The sequence below is a fragment of the Maniola hyperantus genome, chromosome 9, assembly GCF_902806685.2.
Source record: "Maniola hyperantus chromosome 9, iAphHyp1.2, whole genome shotgun sequence".
NCBI lineage: Eukaryota > Metazoa > Arthropoda > Insecta > Lepidoptera > Nymphalidae > Maniola > Maniola hyperantus.
This window is the reverse complement of record NC_048544.1, coordinates 439,140-466,158: the sequence shown is the minus strand read 5'-3', so window position 1 is coordinate 466,158 and position 27,019 is coordinate 439,140. Positions and strand designations below refer to the sequence as shown.

The 27,019-nt window shown below is 37.5% G+C and overlaps 3 protein-coding genes and 1 non-coding gene across 7 annotated transcripts in view; 3 read left to right on the top strand and 1 right to left on the bottom strand.

Annotated features, from left to right (window-relative positions):
* ATP7 (copper-transporting ATPase 1) overlaps window positions 1–12,644 on the top strand; it is a 60,716-nt gene extending 48,072 nt beyond the window's left edge. For 3 of the 4 annotated variants that reach the window (XM_034972228.2, XM_069500825.1, XM_069500826.1), the window contains 5 exons: window positions 849–959; window positions 2,744–2,893; window positions 4,038–4,108; window positions 5,242–5,382; window positions 9,334–12,644. In XM_034972228.2, the coding sequence (XP_034828119.1) occupies window positions 849–959; window positions 2,744–2,893; window positions 4,038–4,108; window positions 5,242–5,382; window positions 9,334–9,451 (591 nt within the window). In that variant the 3' untranslated portion in view covers window positions 9,452–12,644. Of the gene's footprint in view, window positions 1–848; window positions 960–2,743; window positions 2,894–4,037; window positions 4,109–5,241; window positions 5,383–7,361; window positions 7,407–9,333 lie in introns of all 4 variants that reach the window. The other variant, XM_069500827.1, reaches the window with a different exon arrangement.
* Window positions 12,645–13,927: 1,283 nt separating this feature from the next.
* Window positions 13,928–14,111, bottom strand: LOC117985656 (small nucleolar RNA U3). The gene has a single exon (XR_004674021.1). It is a non-coding gene; the product is annotated as a small nucleolar RNA U3 (small nucleolar RNA).
* Window positions 14,112–15,320: 1,209 nt separating this feature from the next.
* On the top strand, window positions 15,321–17,215 carry LOC117985169 (uncharacterized). Its single transcript, XM_034971861.2, has 3 exons — window positions 15,321–15,396; window positions 15,851–16,020; window positions 17,123–17,215. Exons 1-3 carry the CDS (start codon window positions 15,321–15,323, stop codon window positions 17,213–17,215), a joined length of 339 nt encoding a protein of 112 aa, XP_034827752.2.
* Window positions 17,216–23,877: 6,662 nt separating this feature from the next.
* The window catches only part of LOC117985486 (multidrug resistance protein homolog 49-like), a 47,970-nt gene continuing 44,828 nt past the window's right edge, over window positions 23,878–27,019 (top strand). The window contains exon 1 of the mRNA XM_034972227.2: window positions 23,878–24,219. Coding sequence (XP_034828118.1) covers window positions 24,115–24,219 — 105 coding nt within the window. The 5' untranslated portion in view covers window positions 23,878–24,114. The remainder of the gene's footprint in view (window positions 24,220–27,019) is intronic.

Sequence of the window (27,019 nt, the reverse complement as noted above, 5' to 3'; positions counted from 1 at the left end):
CGACGAGGAAGCCAACAGAAGAATTCGGCTAGGTTGGGCAGCTTTTGGGAAATTGAGTCCTTCTCATCGTCAATTCCTCAGTGCCTCAAGACGAAAGTCTTTAACCAGTGTGGTCTTCCCGTCCTCACCTATGGTGCTGAAACGTGGACACTAACAAACGGCCTTGTCCACAAACTCAAAGTCGCTCAGCGAGCTATGGAGAGGGCTATGTTAGGAGTTTCCTTGAGGGACAAGATCCGAAATGAGGAGATCCGCAGGAGAACCAAGGTCACTGACATAGCCCAAACTATTAGCAAGCTGAAGTGGCAGTGGGCATGTCATGCCTGTCGTAGAGGCGATGGCCGTTGGAGCCGGAAAGTCCTTGAGTGGAGACCGCGTTTAAGCAAGCGTAGTGTGGGACGCCCTCCAGCACGATGAGGCTGGATGAGGAAGGCTGAGGACCGGGTGTGGTGGCGCACTTTAGGGAAGGCCTATGTCCAACAGTGGACGTCCACAGGCTGATGATGATGATGATGAAAATTATCCTAATTGCTCCGCCGATTTGTGGCGGAGGCTTCTATAGCTAAATGTGATGTGTCGGTCCCCAGTCCTATCGCACGGTGCTAGCGATTTCTGCCGCGTCACCAGGTGTTGGTTTTCGCGGCGACGCGACCGTGGGAACGCATTAAGCAGGCACATCTAGCGTTGCGGCCTGACTCTGCCTGCGTAACACACGAAGATTCAGCCTGTTTTAATCACAAAAAAAACACTCGGCGGCTGCTGGACTATTTGATTACAAAAACTCGATGCGTTACACCGAAATGTTACAAGTCAGTCTCCAGCTTTATGAAGGACACTGTTGGTCGCAGGTGGGCGACGGAGTGAACGACTCGCCGGCGCTGGCCCAAGCAGACGTGGGCATCGCCATCGCGAGCGGCACCGACGTCGCCGTGGAGGCCGCTGACTTAGTTCTTATGAGGGTGAGTCTTTTTTATTCCCGCGACTTCAGCCGCATGGATTACACCTATTTTACCCCCTTAGGGGTTGTATTTTCAAAAATCCTTTCTTACCGGATGTCTACGTCATAATAGCTATCTGCATGCCAAATTTCAACCGGGAGGTGGTGATTACGTAAAATGTTGCAGTAGCGACAGCAACGCGACAGCAGTAGCAATGCGATAGGTCATTTGCTGTCTCTCTTCTTCTTATTTTACTTTGTTCATAATTCATGTTAATTTGGAGGCTGTGAAGCTTCTAGATAACATGGATATCAAAAGGAGGCTCAAAAGAACCAAGCCGTTCGAATTAGTGTTCAAAAGTACATAAGTGCAGCGTTTGTGTAATAGTGCTTGTGCTACTTTATTTTTCTAGGTCACAAGAACATAGTGAACTGTAAGTACGTGTTAGAATAAACTAAGGACAGTTATTGGACTGTAAATTAGATTTAAAAATTAATCATAAGTAGAAGTTTAAGCTAGAATAATATTACTTATTAGCCCATAGGCTAGATGGTAGTAGTAATAAAGCTGCCATTTTATAATGGTGCTTTATGGTAGGAAAAAAAAAAAAAATTGCTTTGTGCTATTGCTGTCTCTCTCTAGCCGGACGTTTGACAGCAATGTTCGCGAGATTGACGCCTGTCGCAAGCCTGTCGCGAGATACGTAATCACCGCGCCGATCTGTCCCATAGTTTGAGCTAGCTCAGCGACTCCCTATAACGCAGTGAAGTCTGCACCAACTTCTGTTCCAGTTAATCTGCCGAAATGTGAAGTTTTTTTTTTTTTTTTTTTTTTTTAATTCAGATACAAGTTAGCCCTTGACTGCAATCTCACCTGGTGGTAAGTGATGATGCAGTCTAAGATGATAGCGGGCTAACCTGTAAGGGGTATGGCAGTTTTTTTTTTTTTTATTAAACCCATACCCCTTTGGTTTCTACACAGCATCGTACCGGAACGCTAAATCGCTTGGCGGCACGACTTTGCCGGTAGGGTGGTAACTAGCCACGGCCGAAGCCTCCCACCAGACCAGACCAGAAATTTAGAAATTATAAAATTCCAAACCCCTGCCAGGAATCGAACCCGGGACCTCCCACTATTAAGACCACAGCGCTCACCACTGCGCCAGGGAGGTCGTCAAAAGTTAGCACAGTTAGCTTCCTTGTTGTTCCTTGAGAAATTTTAGTTTTATTTTAATTTTTGACATTTGTAACATTATCATTTAAATTTGTATTTTTTTGTGACTAAGTATTAAATGTGACTAATTTTATCAAAACTATGCTAATAGGCAGAATTTGGCTGTACCTTTTTGTTTTGTTTAATATCTGCACTTTTTACCCATATTCGCAATAAAGAAAGGAGATCGCCCGTGAACGTGCCCTCTTTTGTGGCATCGTGTCAAAACTTAAATTAATTTTTTTTAATATGTGTTATTTTTTTACGATTATGTTTTATTACGACTTTTTTTCACTCTATTATTGAAAATATCCACAATTACAGTTAGAATCGTAGACATGCATTTATTTTGAAGAAGTATTGATTAAATATAACCTCAATATCAGCAATATAAAAAATACAATTTCTTTATAACCTGGGTGAATAAATAGAAATCGTTTGCAGAATATTATAAAGAGTTACTTATTTGTCTACAAAATAAAATTAAAACCATGGTGACATAACAATTATATTAGGGGGGGCCCAAAGCTCCTAAGAAAATGGGCAATCTCCTTTGAATTTGGAAAAAAAAAAACAAAAAAAACTTGTTGCAGAATGATCTATTGGACGTGGTGGCGTGCCTGGAGCTGTCTCGGACGACAGTGAGGCGGATCCGCCTCAACTTTCTGTTCGCCTCGGTGTACAACCTGCTCGGCATTCCCCTCGCCAGCGGCGCGTTCGCGCTCTACGGCTTGCAGTTACAGGTAACGCTCTTCTCCCCCCCCCCCCCCCTCTCCCCTCTCCGCCTCTCTATCTCCCTCTTTCTATCCATCCTACCTAGATGGAAAAGCAGCACGAGTATCTCACTATAATCACTCACTATGAAGTCTGAATCCCGCTAACAAAGCTTTAATCCCAGAAGTCTAATACAAGCACAATACAGGTTTCAAGATACAACGGTCGAGTCCACGATACACGGTTCCCGAACAACCTACAAGAGGGGCGAACCTCTCTATCTCCCTGTCTCTATCCATCCTACCTAGATGGAAAAGCAGCACGAGTATCTCACTATAATCAGTCACTATGAAGTCTGAATCCCGCTAACAAAGCTTTAATCCCAGAAGTCTAATACAAGCACAATACAGGTTTCAAGATACAACGGTCGAGTCCACGATACACGGTTCCCGAACAACCTACAAGAGGGGCGAACCTCTCTATCTCCCTGTCTCTATCCATCCTACCTAGATGGAAAAGCAGCACGAGTATCTCACTATAATCAGTCACTATGAAGTCTGAATCCCGCTAACAAAGCTTTAATCCCAGAAGTCTAATACAAGCACAACACAGGTTTCAAGATACAATGGTCGAGTCCACGATACACGATACACGATACACGGTTCCCGTACAACCCACAATAGGGGCGAACGACACTATTTTAAACATTTGTCTTGTCTCTGTTAATAAATAACAACGTATTTGACGAGACTTTTTACAGACTATCCAAATCGTAAATATAAGTAAGTATAATATGTGTGAATTTGTATATATTATTAACATATAGAATAGATAGATTAGATAAGTACAATTGAAATAATTCCGTGGCGCCACCCGAATCAGGGTTCCTACTGAAAACCAGCGCTGTATGTTTTTGTACTTGTGCAAGACATATGGCATTTATGCTGAGTAGGGACCTTTTTTTTCGGGTTGTGCCACACATGACATGGTTTATTCCGGCGCTTCTTCTACTTGAGGTCTTTTGACTTTACTACCTAACCAGGTCTAGCTGGTAATGTGTGGTACAGCCTTAAAAAATAAACGTTTTTCTTTCTTTCTTTCTTCTATCTAAATATACCGATTACCGATAGTAATATCGATTATAGTTCAACTGGTGTTGTTTGTTTGTTGCAGCCGTGGATGGCGTCCGCCGCGATGGCGATGAGCTCCGTGTCCGTCGTGTGCTCCAGCTTATTGCTCAGAACGTAAGGCTCTCCAATCACTTCATCATCATCATCAACCGATAGACGTCCACTACTATAGAGCCTCAATAGCTCAATCGGTATAGGAGTGGACTGAAAACCGAAAGGTCGACGGTTCAAATCCCGCCCGTTGAACTATTGTCGTACCTACTCCTAGCACAAGCCTGACGCTTAGTTGGAGAGGAAAGGGGAATATTAGTCATTTAATATGGCTAATATTCTTTAAAAAAAAAAAAAAAACTACTGGACATAGGTCTCTAGGTAGGGATTTGCACACGCCACGGTCTTGCGCCGCCGCCATCCAGTGGCTCCCTGTGACTCGTCTGATGTCGTCCGTCCACCTAGGGGGGGTGTCTTTCAACGCTGCGTCTTCCGTTGCGAGGTCGCCATTCCACCACGCTGAGATTTCTTATGAGGCCCATAGTATTTAATATTCAGATTATATATAATATTCAGAGCCTCAATAGCTCAACCGGTATAGGAGTGGACTGAAAACCGGAAGGTCGACGGTTCAAACCCCGCCCGTTGCACTATTGTCGTACCTACTCCTAGCACAAGCTTGACGCTTAGTTGGAGAGGAAAGAGGGAATATTAGTCATTTAATATGGCTAATATTCTTAAAAAAAAAAAAAAAAAAAACTACTGGACATAGGTCTCTAGGTAGGGATTTGCACACGCCACGGTCTTGCGCCGCCGCCATCCAGTGGCTCCCTGTGACTCGTCTGACGTCGTCCGTCCACCTAGGGGGGTCTCTCAACGCTGCGTCTTCCGTTGCGAGGTCGCCATTCCAGCACGCTGAGATTTCTTATGAGGCCCATAGTATTTAATATTTTTTTTATTTTTTTTTTTATTTGACTAACCAACAACATTTACACATACACAAGTATTTACATACACAAGGATTTATAACTAAAGGACACATAGCATAAACGTTAACAACTGGCTAGTACAAAAGATTTAGGTACAATGATGTTATGACTTTAAAAGGCAGTAAAGTAAAGCAAAATGTAATAAGGAATTAGCACGTTAAATCTATTAAGTCTCATTACAAACTGATTAATTAGCTCCCTTTCGTAGGGAGATAATGACGTTACGACGAAAGCAGGTTGTCGTAATATAAGCCTTTTCCTCCGCAGATTCAACAAACCGTCCCCGGAACAGCTGCGCACGACGGAATACCTGCAGTCCATCCACCTGGAGGAGCTGGACTCCGTGTCTGTGCACCGAGGCCTGGACGAGAAGGTGGACCCTGTGGACAGGGGCACGGCTCTCGCCAAGTATGTATTCATGTTGTTTTATGAGATTTCTCACATAGCTATCGCATTATCTCCTCACTTAGGGTTTGACCTGCTACAATTGGGTATTTGCCTACTTTTGAATTTGATAAATAGTATTACTTTATTATAAACTAGCTTATGCTCGCGACTTCGTCCGCGTGGACTACAAAATTTCAAAACCCTATTTCACTCCCTTAGGAGTTGAATTTTAAAAAATCCTTTCTTAGCGGATGCCTACGTCATAATAGCTATCTGCATGCCAAATTTCAGTCCGATCCGTCCAGTGGTTTGAGCTGTGCGTTGATAGATCAGTCAGTCAGTCACCTTTTCCTTTTATATATTTAGAAGAAGAAGAAGACTAGAGTAAAAATAATGATGTACGCTGAAAAAGATATTAAAATCCAACAAAGATATACAAAGTTACAAGCATTTTAATTTTGGAGTGGGAGGGTCTTCTGCATGCCAAATTTCAGTCCGATCCGTCCAGTGGTTTGGGGTGTGCGTTGATAGATCAGTCAGTCAGCTTTTTCCTTTTATTTATTAACACTTGCGCATAACTTGCGCTTGAACAAGATTTTCTTAAACTTCAACGTGCTGATAAACTGCTCGTATCTATAGTTTTGTATTTCACGAAGGCGAGTGGCTCGTGCTCGTGTTTAGTCGTATCGATATAAGTAAGGTGATGTAAATGTGTGCGCTTGCTCGCGACTGATTGGTCCGACACGCACGCACACTTACGCAATGTCCGTGTATACGACGTAACCACAAGTAAAGTTCACTCGCCTTCGTGAATTAGGTATTTGACTCTAATTTTTTTATTACTTTATTATAAACTAGCTTATGCTCGCGAATTCGTCCGCGTGGACTACACAAATTACAAACCCCAATTTCACCCCCTTAGGGGTTGAATTTTCAAAAATCCTTTCTTAGCGGATGCCTACGTCATAATAGCTATCCGCATGCCAAATTTCAGCCCGATCCGTCCAGTAGTTTGAGCTGTGCGTTGATAGATCAGTCAGTCAGTCACCTTTTGCTTTTATATATTTAGACTAGGGTAAAAATAATGACGTAAACTGAAAAAACTAATTAAATCGATCAAATAACGAAAAAGTTATATGCATTTAAATATTTCTGATTAGACTGAGATAGCGATATAGCATTTTGACGTCACACCTTACTAGTGCCATAGTAGCTTTGTGCGGTTTCATACAAATTTCGTTTTGCGAGAAAGGGATAGAAGACCCTCCCACTCCAAATTAAAAAGCCTGTAACTTTGTAAATCTTTGTTGGATTTTAATATTTTTTCAGCGTACGTCATTATTTTTATCCTTGTTTATAAAGTAATAATATTTATCAAATTCAAAAGTAGGAAAATACCCAATTGCAACAACTGTAACACAAAATTAGGCATTCGCCGTTTTATAATTTTAACGAACACCGAATAGCCCAGTACTGAGCAAGGGTCTCCTCTCAGAATGAAAAGGGTTCTGGTTATAGTCCACCACTCTGGCCCAGTGTGGATCGGTAGACTTCACATACCTGTGAGAACATTATGGAGAACTCTTATGCATGCAGAATTCTTCGTGATATTATCCTTCACCGTTACACCAAATAATATTTTATGCTTAAAAGTTAAAACGCACATAGTCCTAACTACGAAAAAATGGAGGATCCCCAGGATCAAACCCCAGAGGGCCGAAATCTTAAACACGGAGTCATCAAATATTGTAAATATATGGATTCATTTAATGATTTATATCAAAGAAGTAATTAAACTATTAATAAACTTAAATCTAAAAAAAAAAACAACATTAAATTAAAACTAAAATAAATTAAATTAAATCAAATTGTAGTTGTTATACTTTGTTGCTACCGAATCAATGACAGCTGTTCAGTCAAAATACTATGCTAAAGTACCCACTAGCAGTATACCGCTCTCTTTCCCACTCACGCAACTCTGTATTTGTGTCCCACTCTAGCGGCAAGCGCGACCCGCTCAAGTCGACCCTGTTAAAGTTGTGATGGTAATGCAATGATACTGATATACGTGTTATATCTGTGTTTGTGTGCGTCTTGACGGTGGAGGTTTTACATGTGTGAGTGTTTTACTGACAACTATAAACACACGCCTATTAAATTAAAAAAAAAACTGCAGTTTCTATAAGAGTTTTAATTTTTTACTGATCAAATTCCTAGTAGCATATTTTTGGCACCATTTTCTTTAGCATCTGTTGTGATTTGCAATCCTTATCCATACTTCCATATTACTAATATTATAAATGTGAAAGTGTCTGTCAGTCTGTCTGCTAGCTTTTCACGGCCCAACAGTTAAACAGATTTTGATGAAATTTGGTACAGAGTTAGCTTACATCCCGGAAAAGGACATAGGCTACTTTTTATCCCGGAAAATTAAAGAGTTCCCACGGAATTTTTAAAACCCTTAATTCACGCGGACGAGGTCGGGGGCTACATCTATGTGAATGGATAAAAATTAAAACGTCTATTTTTGCATGAAAGAATTTATTTGTTTTGATATTTGTTTGTTTTCATAGGATTTTGTTTCGTTTGTCGGTTTTTGTGGATTATTTAAATTGGTTGGGTGTGTTTGTATATTGTCTGATTTATAATATTTTTATGTTTTTTTGGTTGTTTTTTGTTATTACTTCATTACGCTTCATTTTCTTTATAAATTTTATCTATGAGTTTAAAATCACGGCTTTTGTTCAAAGATTGTTTGCTCTATAGTCTATACCTACTCTATAGAAAGATTTTCAACACAATTTTCCTTAATAAGCTTTTTCTACGAAAATATCGTAGGCTATTCCGGCTCACGCAGTACGCATCTCCTCTCAGTTCTCTCAGAATGAGAATAGTTTGACCATAGTCCACCACGCTGGCTAAGTGCGGATTAGCAGACTTCATACACCTTTGTGATCATTATGGAGAACACTTTAGGCATGCAGGTTTCCTCGCGATGTTTTCCTTTACCGTTAAAGCAAGTGATATTTAATTGCTTAAAACGCACAAAACTCTAAAAAAATTGCCAATATGGCTAATTCTGTTGTACACAAATCCCTAACCTAAACTAAAATGGCAGGTCTAAATATGGTATGGTATTGGGGCCGATTCTCTTGAACACAATCTTTAAACTAAATTTACAGGTCTAAATCTAGTGCTATCCTTTTCCGCAGGCAACATTATGAAAGGGATAGCAATAGATTTAGACGTACCATTTTATTTAGTTTAGAGATTGTGCACAACGGAATTGGGTCTTTGACTCGAATTTTTTTATTACTTTATTATAAACTAGGATAAAAATAATGACGTAAACTGAAAAAAAACTAATTAAATCGATCAAATAACAAAAAAGTTATAAGCATTTAAACATTTCTGATTAGACAGAGATAGCGATATAGCATTTTGACGTCACACCTTACTAATGCCGTAGTAGCTTCGTGCGGTTTCATACATGATACAAGTTTTCGTTTTGCGAGAAAGGGATAGAAGACCCTCCCACTCCAAAATTAAAATGCCTGTAACATTGTAAATCTTTGTGTTGGATTTTAATGTTTTTTTCAGCGTTCCTACGTCATTATTTTTATCCCAGTTTATAATAAAGTAATAATATTTATCAAATTCAAAAGTAGGAAAATACCCAATTAGCCACATTTCTGTCCGTTTCAAATTGTTTCCTGCATGAAAGAATAGCACTAGATTTGGACCTGTCAAGGTACTTAAGAGATTGTGTACAACAGAATTGGCCCCATTGTGTGGCTATTTTAAAGATTAATTTTTGTATTTTTTCAATAAGTTTTATTTATTTAAAGATTTGTATTTGTATTTTTTCAATAAGTTTTATTTATTTAAAGATTTATTTTTGTATTTTTTCAATATTTATTTTTGTAGTTTTGAAGAAGTAAGGTATAAAAGTATAAAACTTGTTTATTTCAGACTATTCCATCGCAGCAAGTCTAATGACGGCTGCCTGTTGCGGGAAGAGGATGACATGCTCACCGTCTCTTTCATCCCCAAGCGGCCGACGCGCGACCAGCCCAGCCTCAACGGGTGATCTCAGTTTGAAGTCTTTGGGAGTTATAAGCGTGTAACGAATAATTATATATAAACGGAGATGTTTTATTTAAAAACTGTCATTCTGCATTCTGGACCAGTGGTATGACCCTATTTAATGCTATTTAAATATCTGTTGAGAAAAATCCGGCCAAGTGCGAGTAAGGCTCGCGCAACGACGGTTCCGTACTAGTCGGATTTTTTTCGACATTTTGCATGATAATTCAAAAACTATGTTACATAAAAATAAATTGTTGTTATTAGCGTCAACCAATCAGAGGCGATTGGATTGCAATCGAGTCACTGAGTTAATCACTTCGCTGAAATCCGTAGTTTTTAAATTTATTTTGGGGTTAATATGTTTAATATGTACCTATTAATATTATTTCATCAAAATAAGCTTGTAAAAGATTGAAAATTTCCTACAAATAGTAAACTTAGTTGCCATTTGCTATAATTTGTACAAAATATACCTGATTATATTTTAATTGTGACTATAGATATATGACACTCTTTATAAATTAAATCGATGTGCGATTATTATGTCGTGTCGTTCTAAAACAATATATTTTGTTGAAAATATATTTATTGTAAATGTATTGTGATTTGAATGTATGATTGAGGCTAGTTACCAGTATTTTAATAGTAATAAAAAAGTTAGGTGCAAAATATAATGAATTAATCAAAGCATTTGTTTAATAATAATCTTTCAACGGATGGTCGGTCCGTCACTCGCCCTATACAAACGTAGTTTGCTCATTTTCGATGTAATTTTGTAGACTCGTTCCAGGAACTGTGGTTTGCCAGATTTCCGTAAACAACATTCAATGTTCTCAGCGTACATATTCAAAATTCTTTGATCTTTTATCGTTTTGTATTTTATGTCTTTTTTCTTGTACCTTTATTTGTATTTAAATTTATTATTAATCATCTAGTTAGTGTAAGTGGCACTGCCGTTCTAATTAGATATAAAAAAATAAAAATAAAAATAACTACAGTGCGACAACATATCTTGGCGCGTGGCGAAAATCGGAACTAACGTTGCCGTCAAGTGTCCCCTTTTTTCTTGTTTGAATATTAGAATATTCAGCCTTTATTATTTAGCCTTTTTTTTGTTTTAAAGAATATTAGCCATGCTAATCATGAATAATATTCCCGTTTCCCCTCCAACTAAGCGTAAAGCTTGTGCTAGGAGTAGGTACGACAATAGTGCAACGGGTGGGGTTTGAACTGCCGACCTTTCGGATTTCAGTCCGCGCCGTTGAGCTATTGAGGCCTTTGTTCTCCAACAGCGCCCCCCTGTCAATGTCATTCAAGTGCCAAGAGAGCCTTGTGGCACTGTAGTTTTAAAGTTACACAAGTTTACAGATTTGAATGTAAATTCTTGAGACCGTATAACCTAAAAACTGATTATTTTACCGGATATCTGGAAAACCACAGGTACAAAATTTGATTAGTATTCAAATGAGAGCGAAACTACGACTGTGTGGAGCGCGCTACGAACAGACCTCTCCACCAAACATCAGATACAGTAGCCGACAGGAACGTTGTACAACTACCTTTAGAATAAGAGTTCGGCTTCGTAGAGCGTTGTATGTGACGTTTTATCGGTCTCAACGACAGAGACAATGCTCTACGGAACTCAATAGCTATCTCTTTTTTAAAGGTCGATGTACAATATTTCGTGCCGGGTTCTGTATTTAGTTTACCTGAACAATAGTTATACCTACATATAAAAAGAAGGCTATAATTTGTTTGAAAATGAACACCAATGAATTGTGTAAATAAAGAAGTTAATATTGATAATTTTGAAATTTCGATACCTAAATATATTTTTTTAAATTTATTTCAATCATTAACCAAAATAAATCATCACAATTTGATGATGTTTATAATTATTTACTTATTAACCATTTATTTATGTTTATTTTCGAATTATCTACTTTTTAAGTACCATGTAAATTGTAAAAATAGTCATAATTTTTTATCGAATGTAAACTATAAATCACGAAAGGTATATTCTGGTCTCATATAAATTTTTAATTAGTGTAAAAATATATTGATTACTAGCTGTCCCGGCGAACTTCGCTAACAGTCGATTATTTTTCAGGAATTTTTTTAAATTTTTCTCTCTGTCTTACAGAGAGAAAAATTTAAAAAAACCATCCTCGTACTTCAAGGAATATTAAAAAAAAGGAATTTGCGAAATTGGTTCAGCTGTTCTCGAGATTTGCGATCAGCAACACATTTAGTGATTCATTTTTTTATTATAGAAGATATAGAGATTTGCTTCAAGGGTAATTGTGCTGATTTAAAACTCGAAAGTGATAATAATAATTATTATGCTCGTATGACTAGGTATGTACATAAATAGGTAAATGATATACAGTACACGGCCGAAAGTAATGTACATCGGCCTATAATTGTCCCTGTCGCTCATACCTATATTATGACGTTTTGTCGGTCTCAACGACAGAGACAGTGCTCTACAAATTTGCTATCTCATTCTAAAGGTCGATGTACATTCCTTTCGGCCGCGTACTGTAGATTACATTGGAACGCAGAATTATTAGTAACTAGATGATGCCCGCGACTTCGTCCGCGTGGATTTAGGTTATTAAAAATCCCGGAACTCTTAAATTTTCATGTCCTTCCCCGGGATGTAAGCTATATCTATACCAAATTTCGTGAAAATCAGTTGAACGGTTGAGCCGTGAAAAGCTAGCAGACATACAGACAGACCCACTTTCACATTTATAAATTATTAAGTATGGATAGATAATTTCCATTTTTTTGCATTTGCATGCAATTCCCACTTTATCGATTTTTAATCGAATAAGCAATCGGTTTTCAATCGATGATAGAAAATTCCTATTTGACTGGAATAGGTTTAGCTGGGTATTTTTTACTTTATACTGATAAAAAAATGGTCGAAACACATTTGCTCAGCGTAGTGACGTCGATATTATAAATGTAAAAGATCTACACGAGCTATATCTAATGTGTTTCTACCATTACTTACAGTCCGAGCCCGCACTGATAGGTTATTTCAAAACGCGCGTTTTTTAAATACAAAAATACTTGTCAGTGCGGACGAGGCCTTGCCTATATAGTATATACCCTAATCTTTACTTTATTAATATTTTATTTTTGTATACTCATTGTATTATATTATTATAAAAGAATTGACTGCCTTTTTTTTCGTTTTATTAATTTACTGCAACGGCCTCCTACTACGCACTGGAATCTTGTGCCTGGATGCTCATTCGGAACGAAAATGGTTTGCGTGTACTATATCTAGGTAACCTAGGTACGTTGTATTCAGATTTGACTAGCTACTTGTTTTGCGCGCACTATTACCTAGGTACGTATGATGAGAAGCCTACTCGATTTCAATGTTTACAAATTACAAAACTAAACCTACTTCTTAAAATAAATTAACTTTTAAGAACTTTATTTCATAATATGAATTTAGAAGAAATGTACACAACCTTACGCAGCGCTAGCGGCAGTACCGGCGCGAAGTATGAAATAGTCCAAAAATGGTTCGAGATTTCCAAAATCATAGACGGCAGCCTCATTTCTAGGGAATTTTTCACACTATCCTACGAAAGACTGTGTCCTAATAAAGAAGAGTTAAGTCTAGTGGAATTCGTTCAACTCATAGGGATACTTTCGAGGCATTCTAAACAAGATGTTGATGTATTTTTGGCGCGTTTTAGAGATGTCAATCAAGTTATTATAGACGAGATTACGTTGGAAGAATTGAATCAATGAAATGTAGAAGATTTTCGTCACGAAAGTAGAAATGTTTATATGACCAGATACAAAATAGTAGGGCCAAAGCCACGCAGGGCAGGTTGAGCAATGAGGATGCCCTGTAAAGCCTAACTTGAGCTTGCTAAGTAAGAATTTCCATATTTTTACTTAGTACAGTCAATTACTCAATAAGTATTGATTACTAACGATTTTAACAATACTAAAAAGTGTTATCTTGAGCGAAATAGAAATATCCTTAAAATAACGGTTTTCAGTGCCGAAGAAGAGAACATTAATTGTACGATTATTTTAAGAATTAAAAATAAGTAGGTATAGTTTATGTGAGTGCCTAAATAAAAAAAAATCAATTTGTGCTCACTTTTATGTACCGATCTTAAATACGTAGGTACCGTACCTACTACCTACTACAAACAAAATTAACAAAAGTGTTGGGCTCCGCAGTCCACTAGTTCAGAAAATTCATCTTTCAGCCTGTCCTGATAGATAAGATACTCAATACCAATTTATTGTAGTCTGGCTACATTATTTTTTAATAGCTACTAGTAATACATTTTATTATCTGCAATCATTATTACAATAATTTATTGTTCTTTACATTTTACAATAATGAATAACAGTTTAAAATAAAATTACATAAATATCCGTACTTATTAAATTTTTGTATTATAGCATAATAATTTTAAAAAGGGTTCAAATAGCCACTCAGAAAGCGACGGCGACCCACGTCCCTCTCCTAGGGAGAGGGATGAACGATCATCGAGGACTGACGGCTTCCACCATCGTCCGCCTCACGCTCAGGCCGCCGCGCCACATCTCTTCATCGCAGTGTTTCCATGTACACGGTAATTACCGTAGATGCACCGTAATTCAGCCCTAATCTACCGTCAAGGTAATATGGCCATTACCTTGACCGTGTCACCGTAATACAAAATCACGTTAAAAATTCATAATATACTGCGTAATAGTAGTATTTCGTCCCTATTCAAGCAATTAGGAAGGAGTAAAATGTAAAACTAATGAGATTTAACAAAATATTAATATGAATAAATCCGTATATGAAAAAGATATTGCTATGCTAGGAGAGTCAGATTCAGAATAATATTAATAGCTGATTAAAAAGCTAATTCGTGACGTTTTTTCTTTTAAAAATGACACGGTAATTTACACGGTATTCTTTTAGCTAATCCACCGTAATTTAATCTAGAAACACCGTAATTTTAACCCTTGAACACGGTAATTCTCAATTTACATATGGAAACACTGCTTCATGTTCCAGCTGTAGTCATGTTTCGCAAAACAATCTTCGTAGCGTCGTTTAATTATAGCGAAATACGCTACAGCGACATCTCGCGGAGTAGTTTAAAACTACGTCAGCGCAAAGCTACACACGCTTGGTGGTGACGAGATTATGTTAAGTTATTCCGCTAGATGCCGCTGCATTATGCATAATCATTCCGCTAGATGCCGCTGTTTGATAATTATAAAGAGCGCCTACAAAATCTAGATAGGTACAACCTACTTACTATAATGTATACCTATATAATATTTTCATCTAACTATCAGCGCCAAAATAGCCAAAATCAAGTTGCTTCAAAAATCTGCAATAGCAAGACTAGTGTCATTATTAGAGGCATGGATCATGGATGTAGACTTTTCTTGAGGTCAGTATCGCCTGGGTCTTGAGGTCAGTAATCAGTATCGCCTGGGTCATAGCAATAGCCCATATGGTCATAGCCACGGTGGTCATAGCCATATAGAATTTGACCAAGATTTGACCATTGACCAAAGAATTTCTAAGTAGGCTACGTTTGACTAATTGACGAATTATTTTTTGAATTGTCAAATAGTAGTACTACTTAATTGTCAAACATTTGTCAAGTCTTGGTCAATGGCAAAGAATTTATGATTTGGAAGTACTACTACGAATGGTCAAATCCATGTCAAATCAACGAAGTGATAAAACCATGATAAAATTTAGATAAAAGCAAACGATTTTTCAATATACATTTATTTTTACTTTACTATTTTCTTTTTAACGACCTTCATTTCTGTAAATATATTATGCAGCTAAACTTAATATAGGATTAAGAATGGAAGACACCTTTAACCAGTTGAAAAAAGATGGCCAAAATAATGTCGATAACCTCGTCAGCTGGATGAAAGATTGTAAGTGTATACATCGATGGTTGGCGCACATCGACGTAGTAGACTGGCAGCGAGGCGCGGCTATTGTATTTAGCTTTAGCCTACGTACCCTAACGCCCCTTTCACACGGCGCGGCGTCCAGTTTTTTGCAGGATCCCGTTTGATGTCGAATGTGTTTATATGCTAGCGAGCATCCCGCATACGGGATGCTCGCTAGCTCGCTGGATTAATATATATATATATATAATCTTGTACGATGGTACAGAACCCTTCGTGTGAAAGTCCGACTCGCACTTGACTGCTCTTATATCAATACTTATAATAATTTTAAAATCTGAGTAAATAATAAAGTGTAAGTAAATATAAGTATATAATAAAGTGTCTTTGTTTACTTTTTAATTTACAAGGTGTTCATTGCGAAATTTTCATTATGTACCTACCTACTTAAGTATGTATTTATTTTGAAAACTCGTAGCAAAAATCGTAGATGGCGTAAAGGTAACGGAAGCGAGCGCCCTCAAGTTGTTCGACGACGTGAAAGACAAGCAGAACGTCGAGCTGGAGAAGTTCCAGCAGGCCATCACCACGCTGGCGGGCGAGCAGAAGAAGAAGGTCGACGAGTTGACCACCACACTCGCGGCCGAGGTATCATCAACATTAAAATTACTTCTAACTAGCGAGTTAGCGACCCAACGCGACTTCGCATGGGTGCGATGTACTTAGGATGCTTTAATGCAGTGTCAGTGTGGTTATTTTATTATACTTACTAGCTGATGCCCGCGACTTCGTCCGCGTGGATTTGCGTTTTTCAAAATCCCGCGGGAACTCTTTGATTTTCCGGGATAAAAAGTAGCCTTTGTCACTCTCCAGGGTACAATCTATCTTTATTCCAAATTTCAGCCAAATCTGTCCAGTAGTTTTTGCGTGACTGAGTAACAAACATCCAAACATCCACACATTCACATTTTATAATATTAGTAGGATTTCAAAAGAATAAGCATTTTCGATGAGATCTCTCAGTCGCTAGTCGGCTTGATTTCTTCCAATTTCTTGAACATATTGAAATAAAAATGGCAAGCAAACGAGCAGGCGGGTCACCTGATGTTAAGTGATTACCGCCACCCATGAACATTTGCAGTACCAGAGGAACCACCAATGCGTTGCCGGCCTTTCAGGAATTTGTTGGTCCAAATTTGAAGAAATTAACACAATTTTTTTTTTTGCAATTGTGCATTGTAAGGTCTACATCTCCTGAGAGCGTACCTACTCCTGCGTCGAGTGTGTTTTGGGATTTGTGTGGTGCTGCGTATTGCTTGTTGGCTTTTCTACATGTTTAGCAGTGGGAGGGCGGGCGGTGCATATCGCATGCTGCATGTTGCACCATACAGATTTAATCTGTTTCGGCGGATTGTAACAAATTAAGTTTCTGGTTCATTGTATATCATGGATTTCCGCAAAATAACGCCTGCTTCTATACAATACTATTATACGTACCTATGCCTATAGTCTATAGGTACCTTCTCGACAATGAGTTGCTCGCTTAGATAGACAAATGATATGATGTCTATATAAGGGTTCCTTTTTCTTCCTGCAATACGGAACTCACCACCTCCCATGGCCCCACCAAGATCGCGGTTATAAGTATGGGCCGAAACACGGGAGGACGCCCGTTCGGTACTTGCTCGGTGGCTCTTTGGAGGTACGGAACCATAAAAAATTTCTATGTAATACCTAATATATATTTCAGGGGCAGAAATTTCTAGCGGCGATGGCGTCCGCAGCCGCCGCTGCGACCGGCGCTGCCGCCGCCGCCTTTAAAGAGGCTATGGATAAAAAATAAAATATTTTAAAAAATAAACAGTAAACACGTCTAAAAACTTATTAATTTTTCTTTTATTCCTTCGCTACACCATTCTTTTTCTAAAAAGCGGTTATGTAACTGCAAAAAGTGCTTAGTTTTTAATTATTCGTGGTTAGTTTCAAAAACTGATGTTTCTAAAAACGTTTGCTACGTTCGTAGTAGGATCAAACTAAAACCTCGGTCCTAGTTCCTATACATAGCATTTTTAGTAGGTAATTTTTTTTTGAAAATTCCCACGTTTTTTGTGGACAACTCTAAACATCTTTTCACAGTAGGTACATCGCTTTTTAGTGCTTTTTAGATAAACGACGACAGCATATAATTTTTTTTTTGTATGGGAGCTTATGACATATTATGTCGTAGATAATCGCTGGTATTCAAATTCAAATAATAATTTATTCAAAATATAGGTAATAAATTACTCTTTTTGATAGTCGGTTGTTGTATTTATAAGATATATTTAGTGGTGATAATTATTACGCGAACTGAAAACTAAAGCTACTGTATTCTCGCGGATGACGGATATAAAACTCTGATGGCGGAAGTGCAGTGCGTAATTGCCGTTAATGTTCATAAATATGCCTAACTGTAGATACGTTACAATATTCTTAACAATTCGCTCATCCAATGGAACAAAGACATACCTACTTAATTGCAAAAACTCGAATTTGACTTTTTGATGTCTATAAGTATCTGAAGTGGATGTTCTATCCGAAGAAAAATTAGCACAATTGTAGGTCTACTAGTTTTCGCTAGAGGGAGTGAATGTCTTTAGCGAATTGGCACTTTTTACGTCAATTCGAAGAACTACACTGACGTATTTGACAGTTGCGCGGATTTACTATGGGTACCTCCGCCAAGTGAGAACATAATATTGTCAGGACCTAGGCTGACGCAATTGTCAGTTATGACTAGAAAATTTCGCTTTCTTGGTGCAACAATGACTGAAGTGCGGAATTTACATAGGGAATTCATAAATGGTATTTTTGTCATAATTGCTATTTAGTTGATTTAGCACTTATGACATAATAAAAAATTATGTCATGTTTGCCAGGTTTATAAAATCAGTGTTTTAATATCAATTTTTCAAAATTATATAAAACATTATGTGGATTTATTGTTTGCAATTAACCAACGCATGCAAATCATCTCTATAATATATAAGAATGAATCCCTAAATGTAATCTCGAGAACAGCTGAACCGATTTCGCTAATTCTTTTTTTATAATATTCCTTGAAGTACGAGGATGGTTCTTACCATGTTTTTACGGAGAGAAAAATTTAAAAAAATTGAATCGACTGTTGGGCGGTACGAAGTTCAGCGGGGCAGCTAGTATAAAATAAAATAATTAGAATTGGTTAACTATTAATATTTTGGACATCAAACTTTCAAATTGCTCTCCTGAAAAATTGCAAAAATATAATTATGCCTTTGTTATTTTGGATGAGCGAATTGTTCCACGGAATACTCCCATTTTTTTTTCATAATATGAATCACAAAATTAATGTGTAACTGTGGTTGAAAAGGAAAAACCAGAAACTTTTAATAACATAATTAATTTGTTGACCGTGCGATGAGAGGTGTCCGCTACTTGGGTGAACCTTCGGTTTGTTCGTCCGTTTGTCTGTAAAAAATCGTTCTCAAAATCAGACATGAGGAAGACAAGACAAAAATCGTCAAGTGCGAGTCGGGCCTCGCTCTTTTAGGGTTCCGTAGATACATAACTACAGTAAGTACCTACGCGGAGCCGAAATGTGCCGATGTACATTTCGGCTTTGTAGAGCGTTGTCTCTGTCACGCATATTTATATGACGTTATGTCGGTGTCTACGACAGAGACGGTGCTCTACAAATCTGCTATCTCATTCTATAGGTCGATGTAGGTACATTATTTTCTGCCGCGTACATTATGTTTTGGTCACAGCTTAGCACAGTAGGTACAAACTACTTTATGAATCGTTGTTTTCACTTTTCAGTATTTGTTGTTAAATACAATAGGTAAGTAGATATTTGGTCCATAATAATATTATACCGAAATGTCATATTCCTGACTAGTTTAGTTTAGTTCATCATGATCATGATCAACTCATCGCCGACTCACTACAGAGCACGGGTCTCTTCAGAGTGAGAAAGACTTTGGCCATAGTCTACCACCCTCGCGCTGGTCAAGTTATTTTAGTTTGTATGGGGTTTAATTAAACTTAACCCTTCAAGTTAGCCCGCTTTCATCTTTTTTTTACAATTAAAATTACATGTTAAATGACTAATATTCCCCTTTCCTCTCCAATTAAGCGTCAGGCTTGTGCTAGGAGTAGGTAGGTACGACTTTGAGCTATTGAGGCTCTTGGCTTTAGACCGCATCGTATAAAAAAGAATACAATATATTATGTTTATAAACTTTTACAAGTGCTTTTGAATCGTCAACTAGTTCAATTTTACCACTGGTTCGGAATGCCGTTCCTACCGAGAAGAACCAACAAGAAACTCGGCGTATGATCCTCCCTACAACCAAGGACTAAAGAAAGATGAAAGAAAGAAAGAAAAGACGTTTATTTATACAACTGTGCCACACATCACATCTTAAAGCTAAGAGCTGGTCGTTCCGGCGCTTCTTCCACCTGAGAACAAGCAAAAGAAGCGCCAAACTTGTCTTTGAAAAAATTTGCTGGTTACTTAGACAAGTAATTAATATTCGTGCGAAACCAGGGAGAATCAGCGAGTCAAAATATTTATATTCAAATCATGCCCACTTGGAATAATAAAATATGCTTTTTCTCAAGAAATGGACGCAGTGTTTTTCCTTTCACAGTTAGGTATCTGGTACACAAACATTCAAAACATATCAAAGCGGGTATTGTAGGTATCTATACGGTATACCAGCATTTGATTGCGGTTAACCGCAATTTATAAAACTAATAATATAAAGAGGTAAAGTTTGTAAGTTTGTTTGTAAGAAGTAATCTCTGGAGCTACTGAACCGATTATGAAAAAATTTCACCAGTAGACAGCTACATTATTCCTGAGTGACATATGCTATATTTTATTTTCAAAAAATTAGAGATCCTTGCGAAACTTGTAATAGCGAATACTAACTTTTGGTAGTAATGCGAAATAGACTACCAGTGCGAAGCCGGGGCGGGTTGCTAGTCAAAATCCATAATATTAAGATGCAAATTAAATTAGTATAGGTATAACATGTCGTTTATTGACAATAATATTATGATGATTTCCGGACTGTGTGATTCGCATACAAGTTGTTTGTTTTAACACAAAAACATTAGATATAGGTACTAGGTAGGCACTGCAACACAACAGATTCTTTTATCTGTCCAACACCACAATCTAGGTAAGTGCCTAAGTATACTAGATTATAAGAAAAAAAATCGTTGAACAAATCGCTGTTGGAGCACAAAACATTAAGGAAAATTATAGGGTAGTGCTTAGATAGCAAAGTGGATAAGACGTCCGCCTTCTATTCGGGAGGTAGGGCATTCGATCCCGGGCATACACCACTAACTTTTCCGAGTCATGTGCGTTTTAAGCAATTAAATATCACTTGCTTTAAGGGTTAACGGTGAAGGAAAACATCGTCAGAAAACCTGCCTGTCTGAGAGTTCTCCATAAAATGTTCTCAAAGGTGTTTGAAATCTGCCGATCTGCACTGAGCCAGCGTGGCAGAACTGGCCAACTATGGCCTAAACCCTTCTCGATCGTTCTGAAAGGAGACCGGCGCGGTGCTTACGTATCTCGTGACAGGCTTGCGACAGGCGTTAATCTCGCGAACATTGCTGTCAAACGACCGGCTAGAGAGAGACAGCAATAGCCACAAAGCAAAATAAGAAGAAGAAGAAGAAAAACAGCAAATAAACTGTCGCATTGCTACTGCTGTCGCGTTGCTGTCGCTACTGCAACGTTTTACGTAATCACCCTGCCGTGCTCAGTAGTGGACCGGCATGGGTTGATGATGATGATGATCTAGGTACTTATTTCGAACTGCTGCTTGATGCTTCCTGTACTGAAGGAAATGTTAGCTGTGACGTCACCACTCGTCTGTTTGTCGCGCCATTTTCTTAGAAACCTTCAATTAGTGACGTACGGATTTTAATACTTACCTACTGGAACTGATTTTTGAGAATAAAATATAACAAATAAGTTTTATTTCGATTTCTCTGTAATAGCACAATAGGAAGGTAGGTAGGTTGGCAGTTTTAGGTATTTTATGCAACCTTCTGTTTTCCCGAGGGGGATGAGATCTATATCTACGAGACAGATGTATATCTCCCACATAAATCTATCTCGTTTTAACTCTACTATTACTATATAGTATAGGATCCCGCTATAGAACGACCTTCACCGAGCTGGTTAATGGATGAAACGTATTTTATATTCAATTTAATAATGTCAATAAATATATTGCATATGGGTTGCCTAAAAAATTTCAGTCCAGGATGATTAATTAAAAATGAAAAAAAAAAATTTTTAATCATCTTCTAAAGTAAAAGCTTTTTTAATGTACAAAGGACTGAAACTTATATTTTAATCCAATCGCGACTATTCTATCATATGCCGATAAGGAGTTCCAGTGCCCACCTTCTATCTCCATCACCAGGCTCTATAGTCTTTATCATTATATTTTTTGAAAATACTCATGAAAACAAAGCAAATGAGTCCCTATTCGACGTCCACTGCTGGACATCTAAGGTCTCTTGATAGGGACTTCCACAGTCCACACGCCACGGTCTTGCGCCACCGTGCACCGCTATGTTTCTATCATTTGTCTGGCTTTTACCTTTAAAATATCAGTATTCAGACAAGATCTTAATTAACATAAATTACGTTTTACAAGGAAACAACTAATCCGGGACTTTTTGTTTGCGAACCGAATGCGTCAGAACTCAGAAGAGACTAATATCAAGTACTTAGGTGGTACCCCCATATACCTTCCGTGTACGCAAAAATTGCGTGTCTTGAATAAAATCAATCTATCACGCGTAGGTATAAATTTTATGGTTCCGTACCCGAAGCCCGAAGGGTTCCAAAGGGACTCATAACTAAGTCGTCGCGTCCGCCCGCCGTCTGTCTGTCCGTCCGTTTGAATGCGGTGAGCGGACTATATATCATGAACCGTAATAGGTTGAGAGTTGCACATTGTGCTTATATTTCTATTGCCGCTGTAACGACAAAATAATAAAAAGAATAAAAATGACTGCCATGCAAAATTAAAAAGTAACAGTGCGACAAGGCTCTCTTGGCACTTGAATGACATTGACAGGGGGGCGCTGTTGGAGAACAAAGGCTTATAATATTCAAACAAGAACAAAGGGGACACTTGACGGCAACGTTAGTTCCGATTTTCGCCACGCGCCAAGATAGCCTTGTCGCACTGTACTTACGTTTTGCTATATCTTGTACGATGATACGGAACCCGACGTGTGCGATTCCGACTCACACTTGACCGATTTATTTTATCCGATTACGTACATCATATTTTGGTCATGTTTGCTTTATCGGTGAAGGAAAACATCTTGGGGAAACCTGATGCCTGAGAGTTCTCCATAATGTTCTCATAGGTGTGGGAAGTCAGCCAATCCGCACTTGGCCAGCGTGCAGCGTGGCGCACTATAGCCCTTCTTGTTCTGAGAGAAGACCCGTACTCAGTACATGGGTCCGGCTATGGGTTTTTTTATATAAATAGCGAGCAAACGAGCAGATCACCGGGTTGATGATGATTATGATAATTTTTGAAAATTTAACCCCTGAGGGGGTAAAATAGAGGTTTGAAATTTGTGTAGTCAACGCGGACGAAGCCGCGAGCATAAGCTAGTCTTTTATAGCCCTCGTAGCTTTAGTTTTAAGTTTGCGTAATAATTATCACCACTATATCTTAGAAATCCAACATCTGACCATCAAAAAGAGTTATTAATTACCTATTTTGAATAAATCATTTGACTTTGACTTTGACTTTGACTATAAAATAACGAAGGTCCGGCCTATTCTCTATAGTCTAAGGGTCTCTCTCTATAATCTCTGTGCAGAAATAAGCCGCCCGCCCGTGCCGTGGCCAAAATTCAGTCGGGAACCCCGTATCCCACGACTAGGATACCTAGGTCTTAACCGCTAAACTAAGATAGCTTATTGTATAAGTAACTAGTATAAATTATCCATTGATAAATTGACACATAATATCTTAAAACTGCACAATCTATTATGAACTAGCTGCCCCGGCGAACTTCGTGCCGCCTAACAGTCGATTCAAATTTTTAAAATTTTTCTCTCCCTAAGAACCGTCCTCATACTTCGAGGAATATTATAAAAAAAGAATTAGCGAAATCGGTTCAGCTGATCTGGAGATTTGTGATCAGCAACACATTCAGCGATTCATTTTTATATATATAGAGATTATCCGATTTTATGAATCGCGGGGGAATCGCTTAACCTGAATAATCTCTTAGCTTTCTTATTGCCATGGCGTTACACTTGCAAATCGATCATTTCATTTTCCTCATAGCATGCGGGACCTAATTAAACAAATTAACATTATGAGAAAGCTTGGCTTACGTACCGAGGGGTTTCCCGCGTTCAAGAAATCGAGAGATATTTATAATGTAAACTTTTCAAACTAGCAGTTTTATTCGCGGCCGCGTGCGAACAAGACGCGTTGCGCGGAAAAACCTTTTTACGTAAATTCAATATAAATCGAGATATTTATTTTAATTGCTCGATCTTTTAAATAAAAAAAAACAAATACTAAAAACTAGTTATTTATTGACGTTTTATGCCATAATTTATTAGCAGATATTCCAAAGGTTAGTTGAAGCTATGCCTTGGAGTTTGGATTTTTAGTGCGAATTTTGTGATTTTTTTTTCAAAAATTAGTGATGAAGGGACAGAGCAAAAGATTTGTGAATCACAAAGGAAAAGCTTATGATATGGGTGTGAAGAAAGAGAAGAAACAAGAAGACAGTATTGGATTTTTTGACCTGGTAAGTCATTTCTTTTTAATTACACGACAGCGCAAAAAAGGAGTATAATGTTTTCAGGATTCATGTTTGTATGTGCGTTTCTATATTCCAATTCTAAACGCTTGAACAGATTTAAATGAATGGGGTATCGTTAGAAACCTTGCACCATTCCGAGTGACACAGGCTAAATTATTGAAAAAAAAAACAATCGTGTTTTTTATTATTTTTATTTTTATTTGTTTTAGCTAAGTAGATAATAAAGTTATATTTTTTTGCTACATATGCATAATATTATCACGTATTCATAATGTTTAAAACGTTCAAATAAACCTTATTTTTTGTTGAAAAATTCATAATTCCACAGAAGGTTAGGACACAAAAAGTCCTAGGTAATTACAAAATATATAAATTAGATATAAAATGGCCGTTAAAAAGTCACTTTGCGGTCACATTGAGGAACTGGGTCACAGACCTCAAAACTAGAAGATTAACAACTCTACCGCCATAGTACTTCCGAATATAAAGGTGCGCACACATTTACTGATACTGTAGCGATTAAGTTTAAATCGTTATTCGTGAGTGATAGGTATTCATTACAAATTTATATAAATAGGTACTAAGGCCGGTTGTTTCAACAAACTTTGACGGACACGTAACCTTTAAATATGGCGCTAACGAACGTAAGTAAAGAAAAAGCGTTGATTCAGCATCTATTAGCGCTAACGTTCGTTAAAAAGTTACGTTTACGTTAACCGGCGGTGGCGGTGATCGTCAAATCAGTTCGTAACTTCATACTTCTTACAAACGGAATATTTTATTTACAAATTATAATGGAATCAATTTTATTCAAAGCTTATAATGGTAGTTTTTTTGAAGATGAAAGAGAATTTGTAAGAAAGAAAAAGTGTTTAAAATGCGAAGTAGCAATATTATAATTTAATATACTTAAAATGAAATAAAAAAAGGATACGGAGAAGTAAGTTAATTTTTATTGTTAGTTTCGCAACCAAAATAACAATGACGAACAGTTTTTTGAACAATGAACCAACGCACTTAAATTAACAGATGTTAAAGTTCCTCTACGTCTGTTAAATTTTAACGAACGTATCTTACGAAGACCAATGGTTTGAAACAACCGGCCCTACTATATCACCGCTAATTCGCGAGTCGAAATATGCCCGAATATAAAGTTTATAAAACGATCAATACTTACTATGAATAATTAAAATACGAATTTAAACTTGTTTATTTACGTATTGGTTATTTATTATTTTATCAGTATAGTACATGTAGTATATGTAGTTAAGCGAAGTAGGTACGAGGTAGGCATTACATATTTAGTTGTTTTATTTAAACGATATGAATCTAAACATCAAAACTCGATTTACCTGTTTCCCTAAGCAAATGTCAGCTGTAAGTATGGAATATTCGCTGGTATTTCCTTATTTTAATATAATTTTTATAAAATTAAAAAACGAATGGCTATATTTTTTTTTTGCGAGCTTTTAAACCGTCTGACGTAAATGACCGCCCACAACGCGACGGGAGGTGCCTGTCAGTATTGATTTTATTGATTTTTATTAGATACTAGCTGATGCCCGCGACTTCGTCCGCGTGGAATTAAGTTTTTAAAAATCCCGTGGGAACTTGGCAATTTTTAAAAAATTTCTCTCCGTAAGAACCATCCCCGTACTTCAAGAAATATTATGAAAAAAGAATTAGCGAAATCAGTTCAGCTGTTCTCGAGATTTGCGATCAGCAACACATTCAGCGATTCATTTTTATGTATAGAGATAGAGATAATATTTTTGCATGAGCGGGCGCTCAAAAATTGCAAAACGTGGTGTTCTCCGTATTAAGTAGGTATAATACTTAGGTAGATAAGTATACTCGTAGAGAACAAATTCCATTTCTATTAGTTATAGAGTTCTGTAGTTCGAAAAGAAAGGCGAATTTCATGTCGCGTTTGCAACAGTGACCCTCCTGCTCGTTTGCTCGCTATATCTATTAAAAAAAAAAACAGTTTCGTTTTTGTTTCTTGGTATTTTAGCCACTATTAAACAAAAATACATAATGGAGCATATAATGTGTATGTCGTGCAGGGCACAGGCACATAAAATAGGTACGTATAGTAATATGTGTAAAAAGATACTTTTTTAATTGAGTTCCTAAGTATTATACCTATAAGTAATTTGACGGTTTATCCAACGACACTATAGTCCGTATAGTAAGTAGGCTTAAATTTATTATGCTGAAGAGGCAGAATAGGCAAGATTATTGAGGCCCCAGTTTTTACAAAATACTTATCTATAGTTATATAATCAGTAGAGGCTGGGCTTTGAACCTGGAACTTATTTCTTACCACTATTACAAAGACCTAAGTGGCGAGCGCTGTGGTCGAAGTTCGCACCCAGAAGCTTATAAAGCTATGGAGTTCGATCCCCAGCAGGGACAATGTGGAAAATGAAAATGAAAATGAAAATGAAAATCTTTTTTATTCGTATAAACTTTTACAAGTGCTTACGAATAGTCGGATGCATCTACCACTGGTTCGGAATGCGGGAATTTATTTCTATAATTTATCTCTATATATAAAAATGAATCGCTAAATGTGTTGAATCGACTGTTAGTCGGTACGAAGTTCGCCGGGTCAGCTAGTCTCTACATAGTATAAAACACGGAACAGAAAAAACCACTATAAAATAAAGTCGCCTCCCGCTGTCTGTATGTATGTATGTATGTATGAACGCGTAGATCTTTTAAACTACGCAATGGATTTTAATGCGGTTTTCACCAATAGATAAAGTGATTGAAGAGGAAG